General features: G+C 36.6%; 2 protein-coding genes across 4 annotated transcripts in view; one reads left to right on the top strand and one right to left on the bottom strand.

The window, feature by feature from the left end:
• Positions 1-27,546, top strand: part of LOC111438873 (plastid division protein CDP1, chloroplastic-like) — a 40,882-nt gene that overhangs the window by 9,848 nt on the left and 3,488 nt on the right. Inside the window, exons 3-12 of one of the 2 annotated variants that reach the window (XR_002709726.1) lie at positions 3,430-3,567; positions 3,934-4,038; positions 4,138-4,260; positions 8,436-8,804; positions 8,992-9,087; positions 9,214-9,339; positions 11,026-11,091; positions 11,191-11,943; positions 13,834-14,024; positions 19,446-19,626. Coding sequence is in view for 1 of the 2 variants with exons in the window: in XM_023076698.1 (XP_022932466.1) it covers positions 3,430-3,567; positions 3,934-4,038; positions 4,138-4,260; positions 8,436-8,804; positions 8,992-9,087; positions 9,214-9,339; positions 11,026-11,091; positions 11,191-11,943; positions 13,834-14,024; positions 19,446-19,530 (2,052 nt within the window). In the remaining variant the exon portion in view is untranslated. Of the gene's footprint in view, positions 1-3,429; positions 3,568-3,933; positions 4,039-4,137; positions 4,261-8,435; positions 8,805-8,991; positions 9,088-9,213; positions 9,340-11,025; positions 11,092-11,190; positions 11,944-13,833; positions 14,025-19,445; positions 19,733-27,546 lie in introns of those variants that run through there. The other variant, XM_023076698.1, reaches the window with a different exon arrangement.
• LOC111438875 (pheophytinase, chloroplastic) lies at positions 21,741-27,170 on the bottom strand. Of its 2 annotated transcripts, XM_023076700.1 has the most exons (8): positions 26,803-27,170; positions 25,205-25,536; positions 23,026-23,137; positions 22,829-22,922; positions 22,561-22,738; positions 22,416-22,485; positions 22,000-22,333; positions 21,741-21,946 (listed from the first exon to the last, which is right to left on the bottom strand). In XM_023076700.1, exons 1-7 carry the CDS (start codon positions 27,028-27,030, stop codon positions 22,022-22,024), a joined length of 1,326 nt encoding a protein of 441 aa, XP_022932468.1. In that variant the 5' UTR covers positions 27,031-27,170; the 3' UTR covers positions 21,741-21,946; positions 22,000-22,021. The 2 variants fall into 2 exon arrangements, with proteins under 2 accessions (XP_022932468.1, XP_022932467.1); XM_023076699.1 differs by having other exon boundaries at positions 21,741-22,333.

Here is a 27,546-nt window from a genome sequence, read left to right as displayed (position 1 = left end):
TCAGTTCCCGTATTGTAAGAAGTCCACTCTCATTTATATTTTTAGTTATTTCTTTTGTTTTAGAAGGATGATCCTTCATGGTTGGGTCATTGTTCCATTGGTGTAACAACTAATGCTGGTCATTGTTCCCAGGTCTCCACTTTCATAGTTATTTCTTTTGTTTTAGGATTATAATCCTCCATGATTGAGTCATGGTTTCATTGATGTATCAATGATTGTTATACAACTTGTATAATTAGTCATAAACATCAATGAAGAGGGTAGCAAAAGATTCTCAATTTAGTCCGGAGTACTTTTAACTTAGAGGTATTAAGGTTCCCTCTATTTGAGCCTTACAACTATTCAAAATAGGTCTAAAGAAGAGTTCTACTTCTTCACCCACACAAACACCTTCTACCTTCACTTATGAGAGACCCATAACTCGATCTTGGACTTGGACCTATAACAAATTCCCATCTAGAATTTATAGGGAGGATGGATCTCTATGAAGAATTTACCTTTGATATATTGGAAATAACCCTTCTTTGAAGCTATAGGGCAACATTTTGGTGGTTGATCTGTATTTCCTCCCAAACACTTAACTTTATTGATTGCTTGGCTGCTGTAATTGAAGTTGAGGAAAACATTTGTGGCTTCATCCCAGCAGAAATTGGTGTCAAGGATGGAAATATAAATTTTTTTCCCTCCGTTTCTGTTGATATAGTTTCTTTATACCCTCCAAGCAAGATATTTTTTTCCCTCCCTAGTGCAGGTACACCCAATCTCTCTCTCTCATCGCTAGAGATTATCCTCTCAAATACAATATTTTACTCTACTTCAGGAAAAACCGAATGAAACAAAGGCAGAAAAAGTCATCCCGATTTCGGTGACCCTCACACCAACAACCATCAGAATTCTGGCACCATGGTTGAAAGAACACCACATGTACTTCATTGCAGTCTCATCACGGAAAAAAAGAATCCACTACAGCCAAGAAACAGTGCAAACTAATTGGGGAGATTGCTGGCCTCCTCTCAAACATCAATTATGATAAATCCAGAAATTCCCAATCGGGTGGCCAAAACCTTTTCCGATTATCATCTCTTGGAATGTCAAAGGCTCGAGAGACTAGTAGAAGAGAGCCCTCATCAAAACCTTCCTCCTCAAATCAAATTTGATCATTCTTCCAGAAATAAAATTGAATTCTAGTGATTGTTAAATCCCTTTGGAGTGCTAGACATAATGGTTGGAAATCTTTGGATGCCTCCGCAACATCGGGGGGATCTTAATGATGTGGAATGACCCAGCTACGATCATCTCTGAAGTCACTGAAGGTCTGTACACCATAACCACATATATTCCTTTGGCTAACGGTTACATTCTTTTGGATATCAAGGATCTATGGCCCCTGTAGATACCAAGAAAGACCCCTCTATTGGTAGGAATTACTGGACCTCTCTTGCCTTTTCACAAGAAATTGGCATTTGGCCGGTGATTTCAGTATCTTCCAATGGGCACATGGAAAATCAACAGAAAAGTCACCGAAGGCATGAAACATTTTATTAATTTCATAAGAAAAGATAAACTCATTGATCATCCCCTTAGTAATGGTCTTTATACTTGGTCGAACAATAGATCCCCACCCACCTTGACAAATCAATGATGCTCATCGATTGATTTCTGGCTACTGAATGTCTCCTAGAAAAATTTAGTAATGCTGATGTCTGAAGACTAAATAGAGGTACATTGGATCATTATCCATTGTACTTTGCATGGGCCTCTCACTCTTTCGTTTTGAGAATATGGTTGGATCACATTGAATTTTTGCCCACGATAGAATACTGGTGGAAGAACACACCTTTCTGTGGCAGGTCGGGACATAGATTCATTAGTTCAACACACGTAAGAAGCTCATGAAAGCTGAACTCATTTTGTTGGCAGCAAAGGAAGAGCAATCTTGGAGACAAAAGTTTAAAAAAAGATAACTTGAAGAGGGTGACATAAACTCCAGATTTTTCCATCACATCATGGCCTCAAAGAAACAAAATAGTACCATCATGAAAATTCTATCGACACAAAGACGAAGATAAGTTAACGAAGATGAGATTGTCTCAGAATTCATGTCCTTTTACATATCATTATGTACAAAGGACGATATCTTCATCAAATTTCCCCACGATCTTGATTGGAGCCTTGTTTGTGCAGTGTGCATATAGTTATAATTTATGGATAAAGATTCTCAATATCGTTGGATGACACCTTACTTTTCCTAGGGAGGTAAAAGAATTATTGGATGTGGTTTTAACATACCACCCCTTCAAGAATGAAAAAACTATGTCATGGACAAATCTCGTCGTATCTTTCTTTTGGAATCTATAGAAAGAAAGAAATCAAAGAGTAATCATGGAGAAGACACCGACTTATACGAGACTCTTTGACAATGTCATTTACCATGTCATTTCTTGGTGTAAATTGTTTGATATTTTTACTTCCGGTAGTCATGCATCCCTCATTATAAATTGGTAAGGTCTTTTGTAAGCATTATTGATAACAAATATAATGAAATTGTCTCTTATATATATATATAAATAAAAGAGACTTCATTGGATGAGTTTCTCTTGTTTGTAAATTCCATAGCTTCAATGAAATTGTTTCCTTTCTAAGAAGGAAAAATAGAACTTTTGAAATCTTCTTTGAGGAAAGATGAAGAGATTTGTTATGGAATGCTCTCTTTTTACTCTCATCATAGGAAATTTGGTTTATTGACAATGCGACCCCCATTGATCTTCCTCTTTCTAATGATTCTTGGTCTAGCTTTTTGGAAAATTTCTTTATTCTGTCTTTGATGGACTGATTTTTAGTAGCAGCCCCTGCCTTGAATATTGTCGAGATCCTCAGCCACCCTCCTACAGAGAATGCAATATAGAGGCCCAATCAAACTGGATAGCTTCCTCAATACTCAATCAAGTTGACTCTTTTGTGGATAACCTGGCACACATAAATAAATTTTTTGGAGATATGTTTTAGGAATTCCTATAGATGGCCGATAGAAAAATGTGGAATGCACCTCCTTAGATGGCACGAAGTGAGGGACGTTTGGGGAGTACTGATTGAAAGAAGAATTACAAAATCCATCCTCATTCAACTTTTATTCCTACCAAATTTTTCTCTCTCATCGAGACGTGGAGTTACCAGAAATCCTTTCTTTTTTAGAGAAGAAATGTATATGAAAGGTGGAGGATAATATTATAACTTATGAAAGAACAGGGGAATTTTTGAAACAAATGACAAAGTTTAGGAGCTTTTTTTTTTAATAATTTAGTCTTTATTTTTTCACCTGCTAGTCCTTTTATAATTGAGGGGCCATATTAAGTTGTACTTCATCATTTTATAAAACAGGAGAAAAGCGTTCTCTTCATATTTATACAATGTTATTTTGGGATATTGCAGGATCTTTTAATGGATGTGAGAGATAAGCTTCTGTTTGAACCACATTATGCTGGTAATATGAAGGAAAACATCCCACCTAAGTCTTCCATTCGAATTCCTTGGGCTTGGTTGCCAGGTGCTCTTTGCCTTCTTCAAGAGGTAGTTCAACATGCATAGTACTCACCTTTTCGGGAAATTCATGTTATACCCTTTTAATTTTTTTTTTTAATAACATTTTGTAGCTTAAACATTTCCAGGTTCAGTTGTTAAATTATAGGTTGCATTTAGAGTAATTTTATTTTTGCCCCTAAAGTTTGATTCTCTTGTTTGTTTCTTAAGCATGCAACCTCTTTTTAATATTTCTTATGCTAACGTTGGTTGAATTTTTAAAAAGCTGAAGCACTTTCTTGTTGATTTTAGTCTGAAGGGAGTTCTATCTTTTCCTTTTATTCATCTTGGAGTGAGACGAATTGAAATAGATGAAAGATGAGTAATGTAATTTTTATTTCTTCCCTATTTGTTTAGGTTGGACAAGCAAAAATAGTGCTCGACATTGGAAAGACAGTTATTCAATGTCCATTGGCTAAGCCTTATATGCACGATATACTGCTTTCCATGGTATTAGCAGAGGTATGTTGTTATGGACAGTAGGCCAAGACTCCTGGAACACCCCATTCTTATTTTAGTCTTGTTATACTTCCTATTCTTATATTAGGTGCTTTCTTGAAGTGTGCAATTGCAAAGATTGGTTTTGAGAAGAACACGGTGTCTCAAGGTTTTGAAGCTCTGGCACGTGCTCAATATCTACTAAGAGGTCAAACATCTCTTCGGAAACTAAAATTGTTATCTCAGGTGAAAGTCCAGTTCTTTTATTATGTCAATTTTGTATTCTAATAAACTGTTAGGAAATTTAATGCTCCGCCTATTATGCATGTAGACTCTTGTACCTTGACTTGGCCGACCACCGTTTTTTCTCTGTGATAGTATATTTTCTTTCCCCCTTGGGGGTTTCTAGCTTGTGTATATAATATCTAGAGTGTTTTTGAGAAGAAATCCAATTTTTGTTGAATTAGTGAACAGTTCTGAAGTACAATACTTGGCAATAAAATTTGATAATTTTGAAAACGAATAGGGATTTCGAGCAATGTAAAGGTCACTCTCACTCTTCAGTTTTCTTTCATTTTTGGTCTCTCTCCTTTGTTATTCAGTGTGTAAGAATTGGTTTTCACTTTGGATTATGGATTTGTCATTCGAGTATTTGTTAAGTTTAGAACAAGTATTCTTGTATATAGATCAAAAATGGTATGTTCATTATTGAAGAAAAGGGGAGGAATATTCAGCTTCTTCTCTTTCTATCCATAATTAGTATTTTTTGTATTTGGAATAATAGTTTTGTTATTGTAGAAAAGAGGTAGATCATTTGCGAGAATAAGTACCTTCGTAATTTCATATTTGATCCGTGTTTTTAGATTGAAAATGATAGGTACATTACTGAGGAAGGTTAAATTGACATTACTTTGAGTTGGTTACCTACTAATGCTTTGCTCACCCAAGGCTCCCAATAGGCCAATACTAACATTTTCGTGGTCTGTACAAGATATTGTTAAAGAATGCAAAAGAATTTTTTTTTAAGAGAACCTTTTCATTGATAAGTGAAAAGTTACAATAGTAAAACCCAAGTTAAGTCTATTTATCCAAAATGAACAAAGTAACAAAATTTCAAAAGACCATCAACCTAACCTACCCACAACAACCAACTCAACCTAGATTACAAAAGGACTCCCATGAGTACATATTTCAAATAAAGAACTATTGCAAAGATATAAAGAAAGAATGCGCCATGAAGCTGACACTTGTTTCATGAAAGAAAATCTCTTTTCCCGTAATATGCTTTTATCTTACAAAATTATCGAACTTTTTTCCTTCCAAATGTCTCATAAAAAAGTCTTTATTGAATCAATCCACAATACATTCTTTTGCCTACCTTCTGAATCCATTTCATTCTGGTAGAGAAAATAAATAGTTTAGCTTACTGATATAAATTGTGAGGCCCCTAATTGTAGAAGTGTATGTTAGGAGGGCAAAGATGGAAATATTCACTTCATCAGTTAATGCCCGTTGTTAGTATTTATATTTTGGATGGTACTTTTGTCGAGGCTCATGTTTTGTTGTTAGTTTGTCATACCAGTCTGGATATGAAAAGGGAGAGACCCACCCTCTCGAAAGGTTGCTGAAACTTGGAATCTCATTCTTTATTGACTAACTATATCATTGTAAGAAGGATCCTTACAAAGTTGTATAAGAGAAATCATCCCGGTTAAGATGAGGAGCATGTCACAATGCATACTTGAAGAACGAAGGGAGAGTCGAAGAAAAGTATGTAATCAGTTTGTGATAAGATCCCAGAGCTAGAAAAATTTATGGGCAAAAATGAATAGAAATATTAGGAGGCTCTTCCCAAGTATGGAGGACCACCGACAGATAACAAATGATAATTAAAAGGTTTTAGCTACTGAAATATGAACACAATTCTCTACATAAAGAGGGACCTAGGACAAAAAATAGACACTTGAGGCAGAATGGGGATGAACAAGCAGTAAAGGGAGTGCAAGGACGAAAAATCGAGAAGACAAAATCGAATAATAACGAATTGTCATACATGAATTCAAAAGGGTTGATGTATTAGTGCTTGATGGAGACCAGCTGAATGATTGACTCTTTGGAGCAAAGTGACGTTTTGATATACATCAGTTATCAGAGGCAGAGAAGGAGACAGTAACAACAATCAATTTTATTGGAGTTGCACTTCATTGGTCCCATTGGGCTGAGAGAAGGAACCCATTTGAAGACTAGAGAGACCTGAAGAGAAGGTTATTGAACCGCTTCTGGCCATCGCAAGAGGTTCCATATGTTCTTGCTTCCTAGCCAATCGACAAGAGAGCACAATTGCTGACTTTTGGGCATGTTTTGATGCATTGTTTGGGCCTTTTTACCATTTTTCCAAGGAAGTAATGGAGGAAATGTTTCTAAAGGGTTGGAGGATGAAATTTGTACTGAAGTACTATGCTTCAAACCCCTACGCTTAGAGGCCATGATGAAGATGACAAAGGATAAGACCATGCCCATATGGCCTTGGGATGGGCTCAAGTAAGTTACTTAAACCAAACAATTCTAGTACTACGTTGATGAGTAGCACAAAGAACATGCTAACAAAGACTCTAATGATGGTGATTGTTGTGCGTCCCATTCTCACGATAACATTGGCTAGCCCTCAACCTACCCAGTATAGGCAACTGTCTTACAAGTGCCTAACTGATACACAACTGTAGTCACAAAAAAAGAAAGGTGTTTGCAATGAGAAGTTCTTTGTAGGTAAAAAATGTGAAAGCAAGGAATTGAGATTTCTAGTTGTGAGTGACGAGATAGCATCAGAGGAATTGTGCTGAGTAGAAGGAAATTTGGATGGAGATTTATTTGACAACTGAATGGAAGGTGAAGGTTAGAGGAACAAGGTGGTGGAGTTTTCTACCCTGGGAATGGTGAAGGTGAGAGGAACAATCAAGCATGAAGAAGTCGTCATCCTTGTAGACTGTGGGGCTACCAATAACTTAATCTTTGACAGTGGTCGAGAAACTCAAGTTACTACTAACTTTGAGGTGATCATGGGCACAAGAACCGCGGTAAGGGGGAAAGGAATATGCAAGGGAATGGAATAAAAAAATTTGAGTTTGAGATCCCACGAGTGAAATTTGTAAAAATAATTTTAAAATTACAAAGCCTCTTAAATAAAAAATTGGTATTTAGGACAATTACAGGAGTTAAAACGAATGCCTAGAAATAGCTGAAACTAAGGGTAATCTTGAGACTCCTGATTTGCATTGTCACCATGGCTAGCAAGAATGCCTTTGTCACTCTTTGTACATTTAGGTTATTCGGAAAAAAAAAAGCATGAAGCCTGGGTGAATGTTAGAATACTCAATAAGTAGTCTCTTTGGTGTGGTTGGAGCTGCAATCATATGTAAAATTATGATACTGAATACATGTGGATCTTGACAAATGTACAAGAATGTGTTTTGATACATATGGGGCATTAACAGAAATCATGGCAACATTCTAACTCATTTACACTAACGTGTTTTGGTACATACGTGACGTTTAACTGAAATCATGGCAACATTCAGTCTAACACATTTACACTAATGTGTTCGGTATAGTTGAACAATTGACTTATCCAAGACTACCAACTATGGTGCCTATGAGGGTCAATCCTGTAAAGTCAAACTCCATTGGAGATTAGTTGGTGATCCTCCGGTGGTGCTAGGTCCCTCCCAACATAGTACCTCATGAACATATGTGCCATTATGGTGACCATGCGGGTCAATTCTGTAAGGTCAGCCGCCACGGGAAGTTAGCTGTGACCTTCTATACATACTGATTAAACCTCAAACACGATGTTTTGACAATGTAAATACCTTAGTTGTACTGTCCTTTATTGTTGTATTACATTCTTCATTTCAGGTATTCTTATACACATATGGATTAAGCCTTAAACACGATGTGCTGACAATAGATCCTAATAGTGCAATGGAGTTGATGGACTGGTTTACTTGAACTTTTGTAACATTTTAAAACAACCTCAGATAGCATTATTAGCATTTACGAAAATTCATGAAAATTTGGCAGTCTTTTCTAAAAAATTGAAAAACATGCAATTAGTTTTTATTTTTTCTTAATGAAATATCTTTCATATTTCTCATATGAAAAATGTGTGGTAGGATTGTAACCAGGAAATTTTCAAGATGTTTTGGGATGTAAAACAATTTAGGGATGTCATGTTCTTACCATTTTAGTTTTATTATGCATTCCAAGTTTTTGTTTCCCCTCTATATTGTTTTTGTTACTTCATGATTAAAATGTTACATTTTCTAAATTTTATAGATGGTTGATCTGCTATGTCATTTGGTTTTAAACATTTTTCCTATAAAAGAACAACCAAAACAAAGACTTTTTGCTTGTCCTGGTTTCAGATTGAAGAATCTTTGGAGGAACTTGCACCTGCTTGCACACTGGAGTTGTTGGGAATGCCAAGCTTACCCACCAATACTGAACGGAGAGCTGGAGCAATTGCAGCGTTACGTGAATTGCTGAGACAAGGTCTTGATGTGGAAACATCGTGTCAGGTTCAAGATTGGCCATGCTTCTTAAACCAAGCTCTTGGTAGGCTAATGACAGCAGAATTGGTTGATCTTCTTCCATGGGATGAATTAGCTTTTATAAGAAAGAACAAGAAATCAATTGAGTCACAGAATCAAAGGGTTGTGGTTGATTTTAATTGCTTCTATATGGCTTTCAAAGCTCATCTTGCCCTTGGGTTTTCAAGCAGGCAGACAGACTTGGTAATTTCATTTGAGCATCTGATCAACCCATAGCTTAATAGCGAAGTTCTGTTATTTGCACATATGCATACCACATTTCTCAAAATATTTGTGCATTAAGATGATTGAATAACAGTCACTAAAAACATAAGAGCGGATTTCTATATTTCCTTTAATCACTACTATTGCTTATGCTATTCTTTTGTAGATTGAAAAAGCAAAAACTATATGTGAATGTCTGATAGCATCAGAGGGAGTCGATTTGAAACTTGAGGAGGCTTTTTGTGCTTTTCTTCTTGGTCAGGTAAATTGTCTTTAATATTACATATGCACTTCGATAAAATAATTCCATGTTATTTACCTGTCTGAAAGTGCTGAAATTTGATTATTTAGACTTCAGTCATTCAAATGTTGGATATTATGTTTCCAGTGCAGTGATTCTGAGGTTTTTGAAAAGCTTCATCAGTCTACTTTGAATCCAAAACCAGCTATGCCTACTCGATTGTCAAATTCAGGAATGGAGAAAAAGAATGCCGAGAACACATATCAATCATTGGTAAATTTTCTCTTTTTGTCCATTTGATTTAGTTGAATTTTAGGAAGAAGTTAAACTATTGTATTTCTTATATATTTTGTATGAAATATAAAAAAAAACTAAAAAATCATGTTAAAAAAATGGAGAGAGAAAGGGGAGAAGAGAGGAGAGAGTAGTTGTAGGGCCCACAACGGGCGGAGTTAATAAATCAATGGTGATCTTCCTCTCGAATGCGACAAGGAGGGATGTTACTCCTTCCTTGCGTTCTCCCCTTCTAGCGAAGACCTGCATTGGCGACTCCATAGGAAGGTGAGGAATAAAACCTCTTCTCTCTAAAAACTCTCAGGAAACCCCCCTCCCTTATCCATTCTCGCGGAGAAATGAATAGACAAAGCTCAGCATGGCTCTCACGCACATCCTTCATCTCCACACGCACCGAATATCATGCGTAAGGGGACCAAAAGGACAAGGTGCAGGTTTGCCACTCTGTTATGGGAGCACACACTATGATATGAACGCTAGGATCTTCTGCCAGTTGGTCTCAGTATGACGTGGCCCCCTATTTGTGTTTAGTGCTTTTGCCTTGTGGGAAGGAATTCTTCTTGGCTCGACACATCTGTATGCTTTTCTTGCACAACATCCGTTGGTGTACCTTTGTTCTCGCACAAATTCCTCCATTTTCCTTCTTTCTTTCCTGTGCAAGGAACTGAAAATGTTCGACGCTGCATTCATTGGCGTATTTGATGCACAAATATCACAATTTAGCAAATACCTTAGAAGTTCAAATGCACAGACTTCCAACGCTTAAATACCACATGCTGAGTTTATGAATAATAAGCTTGAATGGATGCCCTTTTGGATGCATAGACATTTCGTTGAGGGTTTCAATAGGTTAGTTTCAAGTACCAAATAACTTGTTTTCGCAAGTTATCAGCGATCCATCCTTGATGAGAGCTGAAATCATTCTGAAGATGTTGGCTTGATCAGGGAATCCTATTTGAGTTACGAGACTTGAAACACATGAACATAATGATGAAGAGGAAAACAAAAGCAAGATGAGAGACAGATTGCTACCATCTGAGGGTCGAGATTTGTTAACTGAATATGATAATATGATACCGTGTTTGGATTTCCTGAAAGGCTTCAACCAAAAGGGGGGTTGATCACCGTATTGTGTTGAAGACTGATTTCCCTTCAAACCATGAGGACTATTTATGAAGGTTTTATCAAACCATAGGGATGATTTATGAGATGTCTTGAAACCATGAGGGCACAATTCTAACTTCTAAATCATTAGGGACTAAATTTGAACTTTCTCCAAACCATGAGGACCAAATACAATTAACCTACAAGGAAACATTCCCAAATATAAAGCCCTAATTTACAGCTTGATTTTCTATACTTGTCAATGGTTTGCTTATGTCTATGACCAATGCACCCGAAACCTCATTTTTTTCTATGTTTATACACTTGAGTTGGAAATAGAAGTGCTACAGTTAAGCTATTCTTATAAATCGTTTGTTTCAAACTTGATGTGGTTGAAACACGAACTTTGGGAACTTTTGACATACACAATATTTGATAGTAGCTTGGAGGCATATTCACTTTTCTGATATTGTGCAATTCGTGTCCAGGATACTGTCCTTGATCTGCTTTTCTTGATGTTTATAATATTTTCATTTCTAAAAGGCTGTTGAACTTGAACAGGAAATATGGCTGAAGGATACTGTCCTTGGTGTCTTTAAAGATACGCGGGATTGCTCTCTGACGTTGGTAAGATTCATACCATTAGATCAGATGAATTAACACTATCTTAATCAAAAAGTATGCTGAACTTGGTAGAGGAAACTTCGTTTTTCTATGTTTGTGCAGACTAGATTTTTCCGCAGCGAGAAGAAAACGGAAGCAAAGAAGAAAATTAACCATTCTCATCAGAGTATAGTTCACACGAATAACAGGCCCATATCCTCTTCTTCTGGATCAGAGTGGAGGGATGTTGAGGACTCCTTTCCTAATTTGAGTACCTCACAAAATCTTGGGAACATTGTTAGACGGTTAACACCTACTAACTTGCCAAGTCAATTAGGAACGGACAAAAAAACAATTGATGCCAACTCATCATCAGTTCAATTGAAAAGGGACCTTCGCATAAACAAATGGAAAATTTCAGAATTATGGCTGGTCAGGGGCAGTCTTGTCAAGAACATGAAAGTTCTTTTTGTAGTTGGATGTATCAGTTTTGCTTGCTTCAAGCTAACGAGCATGATGATAAAGATGAATCTTGTTCCTACATGGACCCCACATAAAACAAGCCTGAATACCAGCTCTCTTTTCAGCGATGAGGCTTTGTCTACAGATAATGTTATAGCTCCAAATATGAAGAGGAGTTCAAATCTTAGTAGTCTTAAAAAGCTTTTGTTGAAGTTAATGAGGAAGGGGAGGATTTTATCAGGCAGAAGTGATGTGCCATTATTATCTGCAATTACTGCTCCACTCAAGCTGATGTCGATTGAAGAAGCTGAAGCACTTGTGAACCAATGGCAAAAGATCAAAGCTGAAGCTTTGGGACCTAACTATGAAATATATAGACTTCCTGAAATTCTCGATGGAACAATGCTTTTCCAGGTAAAGAGTATTGAAATTTGAGCTGCTTTCATCACAATCTAAGGATCAATATTTCTTGTACATGAGAAACTGAAACTTTACTAACTACATACGTAGTCAAGAAAAAGACTAATATCAACCATTGAAGTCAGCTAACAATGAAAAAACTACTAAATATCTGTGAAGAAAAATAAAAGTAATAAGGAAAACGTTTTTTGGAATAGCAACAGACGTCAATGTGAGAAAACTGTTACAGTATGTGTGAACATTGCAGCTTGGTAGTCTTTTATCCTTAACTATAAGTTTACTATTGTTGGTTTAGGGCTTCCATGTACGCCTATATTTTATTAGGAACTCTTTCAGATCTATTTTTCAGAGTTTGTGTAGTCTTTAGGTTTTGACTCTGTGGATTTTGATTAGATTTTGTGTTTCTACACCCGTGATTGACCAGTGGTCCAACAAGAGCTTGCAGTGATATCTAATGTGGTTAATTTGAGGACTCAATCCATCTATGGTTCGTTGGATTGACATTAAAAATGTCTCTCTATGGCAATCTTTAGGAGAAAGTGTATATGGAGCAACCACTTAGGTTTGTTGCTCATGGGGAGAATTATGAAGTGTGTTGCCTTTGAATTAGTTCATTTCAATATTTGGGGTCCTTGTCCAGTTTTATCCAAATCTAAATTTTGATATTTCGTATCTCAGTTTATAACTACTCTCATGTGACTTGATTTTATTTGATGAAGATTTCTTCTTGATTACTTCCTGACCTTTGTAATTTTCGTACTAAATGAGAAGTCCGTTTAATGTTTCCCTTCCAGTTTTGAGAAGCAAATATGCTGGTAGGTATTTTTCTAAAGCACTTAGGTCGTACTTGTGTAAGCATGAAATTCTTCGTCAATCATCTTGTGTCAATACTCCATCCCAAAATAGAGTTTATGAACGAAAGAATAGACAATTCCTTGAAACGGCAAGAGCATTATCCTTTCACATGCATGTTCCAAAGCAGTTTTGGGTTGATGCAATTTCATGGCTTGCTTCTTGATTAATCACATGTCTTCATTTGTTTTTTAGGATGACATTCCTTATCATATTCTATTTCAAATAAAACCTTGGTTCCCTATTTTGTCAAAAATATTTGGTTGTACTTATTTTGTTCGAGATGTACGCCCTCATCTTACAAAATTAGACTGCAAGTATCTGTAGCTTTTGATTATACTATTCTCATGTTTAGAAAAGATATAGGTTTTATTGTTCTAGTTAGAGGCCTTCCTCTCAACAACTACCAATGGTGAGATTCATAGTCAATAATACCATCAGATGAAGGCTTCAAAAACATTCATTCCTTTAGGGACCTAACTATACATCCTCCAAAAATTGAATGCGTCTTTCATCTTCTTGCTCAACCTGACAAAGCCTTCACCAACTATCTTTGCTTCCAGTTCGAATTTCCAATGAATGGCCACGAGCTCTTGCCACTCTTGTGACTTCTTTTTTAGTGAACTGTCTTTACTCTGTTTCCATTTTTTTTCTTTTTTTTTTTTTTCCGTTTAACTTTGCATCTTAGAACTTCAGACTCGAGAAGGAATCTCCAAACCCATTTTGCAACCTAGATTGTGTTTCTTTAGATGTTTCAGGCTGAGGTCTTCCTTTTCAATTAGCAGCTGGGACTATGCTCCATTTTTGTCGATGAAGTTCTGCCTCTCCCCCATTAGTGTCCCAGAAAAAATAATTTTCTTATGTTTAAATATCGATAGTATATGTATTTAGCCTTATTAATGAAAATAACATCTGCGTGCATATGAAAAAGAGGCATGTGGAAAAGTTGCTAATTTTTTTAAATAAGATTTATTGGCAATATCTTTTGTTGATGGGTGTTTAATATAGTGTTACTTTCTTTTTGGTTTACAGTGGCAAGCTCTAGCTGATGCTGCAAAAGCTAAATCATGCTATTGGAAATTTGTTTTGCTGCAATCGTCTGTCCTACGAGCTCAACCTTTGTCAGATAAGTTTGGAGCAACGACGTTAGAAATTGAGGTTCATCTAGAGGAAGCAGCTGAGCTTGTCAATGAAGCTGAACCAAAGAACCCAAACTATTATAGGTACATTCTTATGCTACGCGATTAGATTTTTTGTTTCATTTTTTCAACAAGAAACTAAATTTTCATTGGTATAAGGGAAGAGAAACAAGGTAAAAAGCAAAACCAATCTCATTCACACTATTTTTTCTCCAGTGAGTGAGGGGTGAGGGGTGAGGGGTGAGGGGTGAGGGGTGAGGGGTGAGGGGTGAGGGGTGAGGGGAGAGACAAAACACTCTATTTTTCTAAAAAAACACTTTTCTACTTCTTCTCTGTTTTATGTCTTTTTCTCTGCATCTTCGCACTAGAAAAAACAATCTATTTATAAGCATTCACTTCTAAAACTGAAATAATAAGAACTAATTATAGCCATAAAAACGTCTAATTATAGCCATAAAAACGTCATTATCTCCTATAACAACTATTGGCCACATGCTCTTCTAAAACTGAAATAATAAGAACTAATTATAGTCATAAAAACGTCATTATCTCCTATAACAACTATTGGTCTTTCATCTACAAGACTCTTGACTTTTCATTCTTCCTCTAGCTTCTAGATTTAAAACCCACCAAAGAAAATAACATTTAATGTTTATTCAACAAAACTCTCCCATAAACTTAAATGCTTCTACCATCCGTCATGCCAATTATCTTCTTGTATTTGTCGAAAAGTACTTTCGGTAGCGGTTTTGTAAAAATATCCGCAACTTGATCCTGACTTGCCACATGCAGCAATTCCACACTTCCTTCACATAATCTCGGATAAAGTGAAAACGAACGTCAATGTGTTTGCTTCTTTCATGGTTCACTGGGTTATTTCCCAATTCAATTGCTGATTTGTTGTCAATTTGAATCGCAGTTGCACCCAGTTGTTTTAGCTCCATCTTGCTCAACAAATTTCTAAGCCATATCACGTAACATACACACAAGATGCTCCCACATATTCAGTTGCACCCAGTAAATGTTGTGTTGCCCATAAAGAATACATAACTCGATGTACTTTTTTGATCGTCTATGTCTCCGCACCAATCGCTGTCAGAGTAACCAACCAACTTGTAATCTTCTGCTTTCGAGTAGAACAACCCAAGTGACACTATTCCTTGGATGTACCGTAGCACTCGCTTCAACGCCTTCCAATGTGAATAAATCGGCTCCTCCATGAACCGACTTATAATGCCGACACTTAATGAAAGATATGGCCTTGTGCATGTAAGATAGTGAAGGCTTCCTACCAAACTCCGGTACCTATTTCCATCTACTCGTTCTCCTTCATCGTATGTTGTTTTGCACTTGGTTCCATTGGTATTGATATCGGGTTGCAATTTGTCATCTTGTACTTCTTCACAATCTCTTTTGCATATGTCTCATGTGATATAAAAATACCCGTCTCTCCTTATTTAACCTCCAAACCAAGAAAAAACTTCAATAAGCCCAAATCTGTCATCTCAAATTCTTGTGTCATTGTGCCCATCATTGTTACCCAAAAAAATAAGGTCATCGACATAAAGAGCAACAAATATCACTTTACCTCCACTCTTCTTTGCGTAAAGTGCATGCCTGTAGGGACATTGCTTGTACCCGTTCTCTTTGAAATATGTATTGATACGAGTATTCCATGCTCGCAGTGCTTGCTTCAACCCGTAAAGTTCTTCAATTTTAGTACCTTCTTCTCTTCTCCAATTTTCATGTACCCGGGTGGTTGTTCAATGTAGACTTCTTCATCAAGCACACCATTCAAGAATGCCGACTTGACATTCATTTGAAAAATCGGTCATTTGAATTGAGCCGTTTGGGAAATGAGCAATCGGATTGTCTCCATTCTTGCAACGGGAGCAAACACTTCGTCATAGTCGATTTCCGCATTTTGCTTGTATCCCTTTACAACAAGTTGCGCCTTATACCGCTCTATCTTGCCTCGAGCATTCATTTTTTTCTTGAATACCCACTTCACACCAATGGACTGACTTCCTCCCGGTAATTCTGTTAACTCCCATGTATTGTTGCGATCAATTGCTTTAATCTCCTCATCCATGGCAGTTTGTCACTTCTTGTCTCACATCGTCTCTTCAAAACTAATATTTTCAGCAAATGAGGTACACCTTGTATGTCTTCTGGCAGATGCTGAAAATATCAGCTTTGAAGAGACGGTGCGAGACAAGAAGTGGCAAACTGCCATGGATGAGGAAATTAAAGCGATTGATCGCAACAATACATGGGAGTTAACAGAAAAAAATGAATGCTCAAGGCAAGATAGAGTGGTACAGGGCGCGACTTGTTGCGAAGGGATACAAGCAAAAGGCGGGAACCGACTATGACGAAGTGTTTGCTCCCGTTGCAAGAATGGAGACAATCCAATTTCTCATTTCCCAAGCAGCTCAATTCAAATGGCCGATTTTTCAAATGGATGTCAAGTCAACATTCTTGAATGGTGTGCTTGAAGAAGAATTATACATCGAACAACCACCCATGTACATGAAAATTGGAGAAGAGAAGAAGGTACTAAAATTGAAGAAGGCGCTTTACGGGTTGAAGCAAGCACCTCGAGCATGGAATACTCGTATCGATTCATATTTCAAGGAGAACGGGTACATGCAATGTCCCTACGAGCATGCACTTTACACAAAGAAGAATGGAGGTAATGTGATATTTGTTGCTCTCTATGTCGATGACCTCATTTTTTTGGATAACAATGATGAGATGATTGAAGAGTTTAAGGGCACGAGAATATGAGATGACAGATTTGGGCTTGTTGAAGTTTTTCTTTGGTTTTGAGGTTAAACAAGGAGAGACGGGTATTTTTATATCACAGGATACATATACAAAAAAATGATTTTGAAGAAGTACAAGATGGCAAATTGCATCCCGGTATCAATACCAATAGAATCAGGTGCAAAACTCTCAAAGTACGATGAAGGAGAACAAGTAGATGCAAATAGGTACCGTAGTTTGGTAGGAAGCCTTCGCTATCGTGCACAAGGCCAGATCTTTCATTAAGTGTCGGCATTATAAGTCGGTTCATGGAGGAGTCGATTTATTCACATTGGAAGGCGTTGAAGCGAGTCCTACGGTTCATCCAAGGAACGGTGTCACTTGGGTTGTTCTACTCGAAAGTAGAAGATTACAAGTTGGTTGGTTACTCTAACAGCGATTGGTGCGGAGACATAGACGATCGGAAAAGTACATCGGGTTATGTATTCTTTATGGGCAACACAATATTTTCTTAGCTTTCAAAGAAACAACCGATCGTGACGCTTCGACGTGTGAAGCTGAATATGTGGCAGCATCTTGGTGTGTATGTCACGCGGTATGGCTTAGAGATTTGTTGAGGAAGATGGAGCTAAAGCAACTAGGTGCAACCGTGATTCAAGTTGACAACAAATCAGTAATTGAGTTGGCAAATAACCCAGTGAACCAACGTATTGTCGTTCGTTTTCACTTTATCCGAGATCATGAAGGAAGGAAGTGTGGAATTACTGCATGTGGCAAATCAGGATCAAGTTGCGGATATTTTTACCAAACCGCTACCGAAAGTACTCTTTGACAAATACAGGAAGATGATTGGCACAACGGATGATAGAAGCATTTAAGTTTATGTGGGAGTTTTGTTGAATAAACATTGAATGTTATTTTCTTTAGTGGGTTTTAAATTCAGAAGCTAGTGGAAATGTGATAGGCCAAGAGTCTGGTAGATGAAAGGCCCAGAGTTATTATAGGAGATAATGACATTTTTATGGCTATAGTTAGTTTTTATTATCAGTTTTAGAATTGCATGTGAATGCTTATAATAGATTATAATAGATTGTTGATGCAGAGAAAAAGACATAAAACAGAAGTAATAGAAAAGTGTTTTTTCACCAAAGAAAAAAGAGTGACTGAGATTCTTTTTTAGAGGCGTTAAACTTAGCTAGGTTGAACTTCTGGCTCCAAATATGAATTTATCTATGTGCTTGAACCAAACCTCATAAATAGTAGTTTTAATAGCATTGACCCATAATAATCGTGCCACTGGATATTGAATTGTTGGAAAAAGAGATACCAACAATTGAACACATAAGAACAGTTAAAGATGTGACTTTGATCCTCAAAAGCCTTAAAACAGAGAGCACAAATTGAGGGCTGTAACAAAAAACAAGACAGCTTCTTTTGTAAAAATTCTACTGCATGCCCTTTATATAGCATAATCCACACTAAAACATTGACCTTCTTGGGGCTTTTTGTCTTTCAAATTGCAAGAAGATGTAGGAAAATGATTGGTCATATATTTAACAGAATAAAAGCCTGAAAGGGGCAATTTTCCAAAGATTTTCGTCCTCCCTTACAATTCTTTGAATTCATCATCCTTCAAATTGCAACAAGGTATGATCTTCCAAGAACAATTTACAGCATCCCATCATTCTGTAACCGGACAACCAGGTGTAGAAACCACATTAAAAGACAAGGAAACCCCAACATCACTCATCATGCCAAACTTGAATTCGATTACCATTACCAATTCTGGAAAGACAGATGTTCGGCCAATTTACAAAGATTAGAAATGTTGACCCGAGGGTTGTGGTAACAAATATTTCTCTTACCAATAGTATGCCTTCGGAAATAATCAAAACCATGGATACTTGAAATTACCTACTGCCAGAGGGTGGATGACTCATGGAAAATCTCCATCCCTATTTTGCAAGAATAGCAGAATTTTCTCATGAAAAAAAAAAAAGGAAGAGCTGAATTCTTGGCCTTCAAACCACAATTCAGAGTCCACCATCTGTCATTATTTTTAGAACCAGATTTTATCTGACAAGACGTTTCGGCTTGCCATCTTCGTTGCCCGCCCATACAAAATCTTATATGTTTCTCAATCATAGGAATACAAAAAGAGTCAAAATAAATTTGTCAAGTTAGACTTGGAAACAATGGAACTGGATAAGGTTAATCTTCCTTTTCTAGAAAGCTTGCCAGTTTCTTCATCACCTTTTCAGAAAAGGTTAGGCATTTATAATTTTGAAATTTGGCGTATGAAACCCTTTTGGATGAATAGCTGCATCAGTTGAGAGAATAAAGGGTTTTTGGCTTTTGATCGACTGAAAACGTGCATGCGGTCTTAAGTAAAATGGTTTTCGAATGGAAAAAACTCAGTCTGGAAATGTTGTGTTGTTGGAAAGTAGAGATAAAAATAGTAAAGAGAAGGGGATTCAAACATGTTTTTGCCCCCATTGAATGGAATTGCAACCTTCACTTGTCATCTCTTTTAATTGATATAGTTGATTGGTTTTAACTTTTATAGGCCTCAGGTAATAGTGACAATCATTCCACCTTGGTTGGATTCGTTTTCAATTTTCACTTTTTTTCTGCTGTGTCTTATAGGTCTATCTGAACGACTAGCAATATTCATGTTTTCATTGTTTTCTCTTTTTCTGTCACTAAAAACTCTTGTTCATCCTTGGTCGCTTGCAGCAACTATAAAGTTCGTTACGTGGTAAAGAGGCAGCAGGATGGTTCTTGGAAGTTCTATGAAAGTGACATTCTAGTACCAACTTAGTAGAGGGACATTCATTGGTTAAGACACAAATAGAGGAATTTTTGCTCATTTGGTCTCGGGAGAAAATAAAAACGAAAAGGATGTAAAGTTCTGGTTGTAAAGTATTTGATTCTTTGGTCGTTAATAACATTCATGAATTACTTGCCTCAGTATTTTGTACACATTTGGTTTGACATGAAATGATGGAAGAACTTTATATCAACTCTTTCTCCATTTGTATAGAATTTTTTTTTTTTTTCCGAGAGAATAAAATTTACAAGAGGGATGTATAATCCATGATTACAAAAGACCTTCCCAATTTACAACGAGGGAGGTATAACGGTAGGAAGTAATAATATTAGACAGTTTACACCAAGATATAATTTGGTAAACAACATTGTCGAAAAGTCTTGTGTAGATCTGTGTCGTTTCTGCAAATATTCTCTTATTTCTTTCTTTCCACATTCCACAGGAAAGCCATGATGAGGTTTTTCCATAATAGAGCTTTTGTGATCTTGAAAAGGTGGTACGTTAAGGCCATATCCAAAAATCCTTATCCAAAAATCCTTTACCCTAGGAAATGTGAGATGCCATCCGAATATATTGAGAATCGTTGTCCAAAAATTTTGAGTATATGTACATTACATATACAAGTGACTTTGTGATTCGTTTTCTTTCTTACACAATGGACACCTAGACACCAATTTACCAAGAGAATGATGTAAGGCATTCTTTTTTGAAAATTTTGCATTAAGCTTATTTAACTCATGGTTTAAAAATATGATTAAACTATAAATATTTCTATTAACTTAGCTTTAGTAATGTTTAAAAAGTTTACCAAAAAAAAATTTTTTTGGTAAAGTTGTGTATTGGTACGACACTTCCAGTGTTAAATTTTTTGAAGTACAAAATATAAGGTCTAATTATAATGGTCGACCCATTTAGACAAATTAATGTTTTTTGTAAACAATTAATTTAGGTTAATGCTTTTAGTTTGATTCTATTGAAATTTAATTTTTATATTTTCTAGTAGTATTTGCATTCTTCTTATAATATTTTCTTTTTTAAAAAGAACCTTCACATTGTGTCTTTTCTTCATGAACTAAATTCATATATTTGAAAGGAGAACTAAATTGAAATCAAATGGAAATAAATAATATTTTAGCCATGGATTCAAATTACAATTAAATTACAATTAAAGTATGCTTGTGATGCAAATACTTTTATCTCAATTAAAACAACAAATCAACCATTACAATTTAAAGCATCCTATTTTATAAATTCTATAAATAAATTCTCAATAAAACTTGTGATTCAACCAACCAAAATAAATATTACAGGTAAAGCTTCAAATTGAAGGCATCATAAATTCCATTTTTTTCTCGTCAATCCAATATTTAAATGTTAATCTCACGATGATCTAACATACATCATGCATTGCGGACATTAGACATAGAGTCATGCATTTCTTTAAGCTCTTCATTCACAATCAAATTAATGATGTAGGCACAATACCTCATGTGTGATATTTCTCCAACTTGCATTATCAACTGTAATAGAGAAAACCTTATCGATTCCTCGTTCCAATAAACACCAAAGGTGTTAAGGGGTAAGATTGATCTCCCTAATAGTTTTATTGGACAACTCTCAGTAATCTTGTCAATAGTCTCTTCCCCATGGTTAGCAACTTGGCAAAAATTAAGAATTTTTTTATGAAATTCAATTCGGAATCAATAAAATGTGCAGTGATTACCATATAGTTAATGTTTTGCAATGATGTCCATGCATAAGTGATTAAAAAGTAGTTTCTTTTTATATTTTTTTTTATTCAAGATAGAGTTAAGAGTTAAGATATATTTCTAGCCATAGTTACTCTTGACATAGGATCAAACGTAGGACATGCATTACTATAAAACAATCTGACACACTAATCTTCTACGAATTTAACACACTCATCTCCTACGAATTTAAATGACCGTTCACTAAATAATCACTCAACCTACCATTTAACCATTATAATAAAAAAAAATTAGGGGTTGTTAGTGTTAAATCTATTAAGGCCCAAACACTCACCAAGCACTAAATAAATAAGGGCAAGGCATCGCTTCACTCCCTTTCTTCTACTCCAAACGAGGTGTAAAAAAACTTAATTCATGGAACGTTTTCGCTTATTTTCTATAATTTTCCAAACAAAATAAAACAAACCTATTTACCCATACACAACCATGCAGAGCCGAAGGTACCATATTACATTCGCCCATATACTAACATGCAAAGACAAAGGTACTATATATATTACAGGCAATCGTCTATTTAGTGAGAAAATGTGGTACAAAATACATGATCATTGGCAATTGTTTGACCTAAGAATTGCGAATTTTTCCCTTTACAATTAAATAATATCAAACTATGACTGACATTTTGAATGATATACCAACTTGACTGCAGAAAAGCTGGTAATTTGGCTATACAAACAGATACACCTATGATCTTGTGGATGCAGAAAAACTTGTTACAAAGCATGAAGCTGAGCCAGCCATGGAAGGAGCTTTTCATGCACTAATTCAGGCCTGTCATCATGAGGGCAATGTCCTACCCCTTCCAACACACAAAGACTGACATTTGGAGCTTCCATAGATAACTTGGAGAAGTACTTCCCAACAGGACCATCAAGTGGCGTGAATGGATCTTCATCTCCCCATAAAATCAAAACAGGCACGGAAATTTTTGGCATTAGTTGCACTGGGCTCGGCCCTGGTGGCCCCGTTACGATTGAAACGAATGCATCAAGTGCCCCTTCGTCATTGGCTGGTTCTAATATTATCTATATTTATCAGTTCAAACAAGATTAGAATAAAATTACTCAGAGGAAGAAGAGAGGTAAGTTGGGAAGAAAGAAAGCCTACATCTATCAGATCTTCATCCACATTTTCCTTGTTTCCATATACGGACGACAAAATGTTCCTCAAGCTATCTCTGCAGAGAAAAATTATACCTTCTCTAATTTTATCCTCCATTTAGCAAACATGAAAAAGAAGAGTTGACCAATACCTCTTCTTGACACGCTCAAACAGAGCTGAAGCAATTCTCCGTTGATTCAATAAGAAATCGACCAGCCAAAGCAAAGGTAATAACAGTTTGATCCTCCAATCGTCAACAATTGCTTTATTGTTCATGCCACCAGCACAGTTTAAGAGCACAAGTCCTCGAACTAGATTGCGACTAGAATCTGATCTCATAGGAAAACATATCTATATCACCTTGACAAATTGAGAGTACTTTCTAAAGACTTGTATTTGTAAATGTTGGCTTCACGCACCTGAAGCAGCAATCACACAAGCAAGGCTTCCCACTGAGTTACCCACTAGCACAGTTGGTCTCTTAATGATGTCTTTCACAAAATCCAATATCAACTGCAGCAAAGAAAGGGGCAACATTAGCGAGTTCCCGTTGATCAATAACTGGTCATTAACTAATACAACTAAATACCAAATTGAAGCTTCCATTTAAACATACATCAGCCCATGTTTCCATGGTATATGCAAAGCCGGCAGGCTTATCAGATGCACCAAAGCCAAGAAGGTCGATGGCATAGACAGTTGAGTATTGAGACAATGCGCTAATATTCCTGAAGAAATCTCCAAATAAAACATCAGGACCTGGGACATGCATGTCAAGAACAACAAATCTCTGAATAAAGGCATGCTGACTGTTTGATGTATGAGCCAGAAGATCACTGGACTTCTCTGTGAATAAAGCGATCCAATGACAATCCACTACACGGACGAAAGGTTTTCACTCGTATAGCACAACAAATCGCCAGAGTTTATTGGACTATGGGGAGAGTAAGAATAAAATCTTAAGGAAAAAGGATAACTCCAGAAATTATTAATTAAAAAAAAAAAAAAGTGAGAATGTGTAAAGAAAACTTTTAAATAAATTAAGAGAGAAAAAGAAAAGACCATAAAAAGATTTGGAATCTGAAAGTAGTGCTAACTATAATTTGATGATAATAAGTATTAGTTAATCAATGATTCACAATCCAACAATCAAAATTTAAATTAATTATTTAACATTACCAATAACTAATTTAGTCAATTTAGTCAGAAATGGTTACCCACGTTCTTGTTTCAGTTCAACAATCCATGGGTTACCAAGAGAGAAAACATATAGAATGCACAACATTCCATCTGCTGGCTTCCTTTTATCTCTTTCTCTAGACCCAATTCACAAGTGAGTTCTCTTTTCTTCATTTTTTTTATTTGTTCTATAAGGTTCCATTTATGTTGGATGGTGTTTCTCTCGAAAATATGGAGTTATGTAGTTGTAGCTTGGGCAAGAAGTTCTTCCCTTTCCTTCTTTTGAACAATTCTTTCAAACAATTGAGTTTTTCACGATAGAAGCTTAGTCTGGAAGCCGTTTCTTCTTCATCTTTATTCATCTTAGATAACTCTTTTGGCTTGAAAACTTGAGCTGACTTCATGCAATATTTGCTAAATGCTCGCTTCTTCATGCCAAATGTGATTTTGGGATTAGCATGTTAGTATATATATATAAAAATAAAAATAAAAAAGGAACGAATCTTTTTGGTCAGGTTCTTGAATGCATCTCCATCAATACTTTGGGCAATGCACATGAGGAATGTTGTACTGGTTCCTGTTGGTATTAGTAAAGGATCTCCCACACAGCCCACCACTAAACGGAAGACCACCCCCCTTGGCCCCACTACCTAAGACATAAGAGAAGGAGCAAAAGCGAAGACTTGGTCTCCAAACAAGACAAAATCAGGTGAGACACGGCACTTTCAGAAAAAGGATAGGAGCGGAGTTAACAAACACGAGACATTGCGGTGGGGGCAAAACCCAACTAACCACACCAAAGGGCATGCCTAAAGGGAATGATAAAGGATACAACACGTCACCAGAACAAGATAACCCCCTCCCTTCACCCAATCTCAACATGGAAGGATAAAGAACAAAAGGACAACGTACCTGGTTCACCATCCCAACAGAGTTTACCTTGATAAATGAATGATATAGACCCTCAGCGCTTCGACACTCCTATTGCACCTCTACGATAGACAAAGAAGGGAACGCAACCACCATAGATGGAGGACCAAAAGTACCCAACACCGGCTGTTTAAAAGAAACATTGACTATTCTTAAAGGCTTATTTGAACAACGAACTTCCAGCAACTAGCCACAACAACCTCACTCAGACTACTGTCCGAGCAACAAATTTAAAAAGCCTCACTCTCCTCATTCAACAAAGGCTCCAAATTCAACATCCAAATTCTTTGTCGCCAACAAAGAAAGAAAAGACTCATTTTCTGAGTAATTAACGATTGAAGGATTGGACCTCACATCCTCCTTGCCTAGAAACGAAAACGAAGGATTGAATTCCCATTCTGATCTAGCTCAAAGAATCTATCAGGTTCTGGAACACAATCACCACCAACAACCTGTTCTTGACTCATCTGCCAACCCAAAAATTAGACCACTTGGTCCACTAGGGACAAACCCCTTAATCACTTTTTTCTTTTCTTTTATCAATGTGCAAATGGTCCCCTTCAGAATGATTAAATTGGGTGCCATTACTTAAAGCAATCCTTTAATGTTGAGTGCCAGATATGTGAGAAATATATAACATCTATTTAATGTTTAAAAGTAAATAAGTTGGAGAGAAAAATATGAACCTGCGCCAATGAGGAATAGAAGCTCCAAATCCATGAACTAAAAGGACGACAGGAGGATCTACACTTGATTGATGTTGCTGTTGAGAAGGTTGATAATGAGAAACGAAATAGTTTATGGAGTACTGGTTCCATTGCCACTTGTTGGATCTCTCCCGTATTTCTTGCACCTCCAGAGCAGCCCCAACGCCCACAGATGCTGAGGACGTTGCAGTAACCACTGCTGCACTAGCAGATGGATTCTTACTGAGACCAAAAAACCTACCAGCCCTGTTGCTGTATCTGACAAAAAGGTTCCTCTTTTTCTGAATTATTTGCTGCACATTCACATGCACCTGCAACCAAACGAAGCCTGAATGTGGTCCCGTTACTCTATCCCCATTTATATCAACAAATTTTATCTGTGCTGCTTGCTACTCGCTAGTTTATTTGTTCATTTATTGTTATTGTTATTATTCAGAGGACAATGGCTGTGGGGAGGTTTTGATATGAGAGTTATTAAAAATAACCTTATTTAGAATAGATAAAGATTTTTTACCCAATCCTTCAAAAATAAAAATAAAAAAACTGAAATTCTGCTGTCATCTACAAGTAAAATGACTTTATAACCCTTAAAAGTAGAAAAATAACATACTTTTCTCAATCCCAAAGGAAAACCTTATATCCTCCGACTTGAAAAAGAAGAGAACTAGGATTTTGCATGTGTCAATGAGGTTGAAAATTACATTTTAATTCTCCTCTTCAAACTCTATTGTTACCATCATGTTGGATTTTCTTCTTCTCCATCTCTCACACATCTCTCCCAATCAATCTATGCAAAAAAATCCATGATATCACTTGTGAGAGGAAAAACCATTGCTGAAGATGGATTGAAACTTAAAAAAAAAAAAAAATTGAAATTATTGCAGAAGACAGAGTTTGCGAGAGATATGAATAACATTCAGTGGATTGTGAACTGAAATTCTGGCCGATACGTGTGTGGAAAGTCGAGTCGTTACATAAACTGCATTCAAGAGTGAGGCATCTTTCTTTTACATCAAAAATTGCATTTAGAAGTTGGTTGGGAGTTCTTTTCCATCTTAGAGATCATTTAGGAGTGTGGGTTTCTTTGCATTATTGGTATGGATAAATTTTTGTAATTATCTTGAATAGTTGGATTGAACGTAATGTAACTCCTAATTCTATGATTATGAGTTAAGCTCATTATTTGAAGATTGACTCAAATATACTAGAAGATATTATGATGAAGTCTCTACCAAATGCATATCAGGTAATAGTCCACCTAAAAGCCCGTTCAGCTGAAGGGGATGATGTAATGTAACACTTCTCTTGTACTATTTTTCCTTTCACTGTTGTCTAGTATAATATTTCCCTTTCTTTAATGTGTTTTCTCACCCAGCTCCAATATGCTGACCACTGACCCGTTCTCCCCCCCTCTCTGCCTCTCATTCTCTCTAAGTAGCCTAATTCCTTCAACTATTCGGAAACGGGATAGCACACTTAGCAGGAGAGACCAAAGAACGAACACAAAAGGGAATAAGAACAGTTCATTAAGCGTAAGAACCTACAAAATTCATGAAAGACATGGACAATGTACTCACCTGAGCGCGTCGAACTGATTCCGGCGAAGCAGGTGAAGTATCGAGAACTCCGAAACTCGACTGAGAGAGGGAAGCTCCGGCAGGGAAGTTGGAAGGTTGTTTAAAGAGGGGCCTGTGGATTACAAGGGAGGTGGAGGCGGAGCTTGAATGAGCGTGAGAAGCATCGATGGAGCCGAACTGAGAGAGAAAGGAATGAGCTGAGACGGTTCCCAGCGTTGCAGCAAACATCGGAATGTTGAGAGTTGAGAATCGGCGTGGAGCGGAGGGGATGGCGATTAGGCATGCATCCAGATTGGATTTCACAGTGCCTTGCTGCAAACCAAATGGGATCGATCATTTTTTTGGGTGACCGAAACACATACACGTATTTTTTTTTTTTTTTTAATTTAACAATAATATGTATTTTTTTTAGCCCATCACATATGGACCTCGCAATGTAACATCACACCACCTTTAGTTCGTTACATATGGTCGTTTTGCTTTAAGATTTTAAAATCAGTCTTATAAGGAATGTCTTCACGGTTTTAAAACCACTGTCTTATAAGGAATGTTTCATTCCCCTCGATTGGATATGGGAGCAATCGTTCCCCTCTCCAATCGATGTGAGAGCCCAGCTTGAACCCGTTACATAAGTCATTTAAAGTGTCATAATCATATATATACCTCATAATTCCATACATCAACCATTTTAAATGTCATAATTAGGAGGCCAGACAAGGTTGTGTAACATTCCTTAAATTGTTT

The sequence above is a fragment of the Cucurbita moschata genome, unplaced genomic scaffold, assembly GCF_002738365.1.
Source record: "Cucurbita moschata cultivar Rifu unplaced genomic scaffold, Cmos_1.0 Cmo_Scf00083, whole genome shotgun sequence".
Taxonomy (NCBI): domain Eukaryota; kingdom Viridiplantae; phylum Streptophyta; class Magnoliopsida; order Cucurbitales; family Cucurbitaceae; genus Cucurbita; species Cucurbita moschata.
This window is presented reverse-complemented; position numbering and strand designations above follow the sequence as displayed.

Excerpts from the sequence above, each read along its gene's own strand:
- LOC111438875 (XM_023076699.1), bottom strand. The coding sequence starts at position 27,030 with ATGTTTGCTGCAACGCTGGGAACCGTCTCAGCTCATTCCTTTCTCTCT. Across the intron at positions 23,138-25,204 it reads TCTATTCCTCATTGGCGCAG|GAATATTAGCGCATTGTCTC; the intron begins GTTCATATTTTT and ends AGATTTCTTCAG. Across the intron at positions 22,486-22,560 it reads TTTGAGCGTGTCAAGAAGAG|AGATAGCTTGAGGAACATTT; the intron begins GTATTGGTCAAC and ends TTTTCTCTGCAG.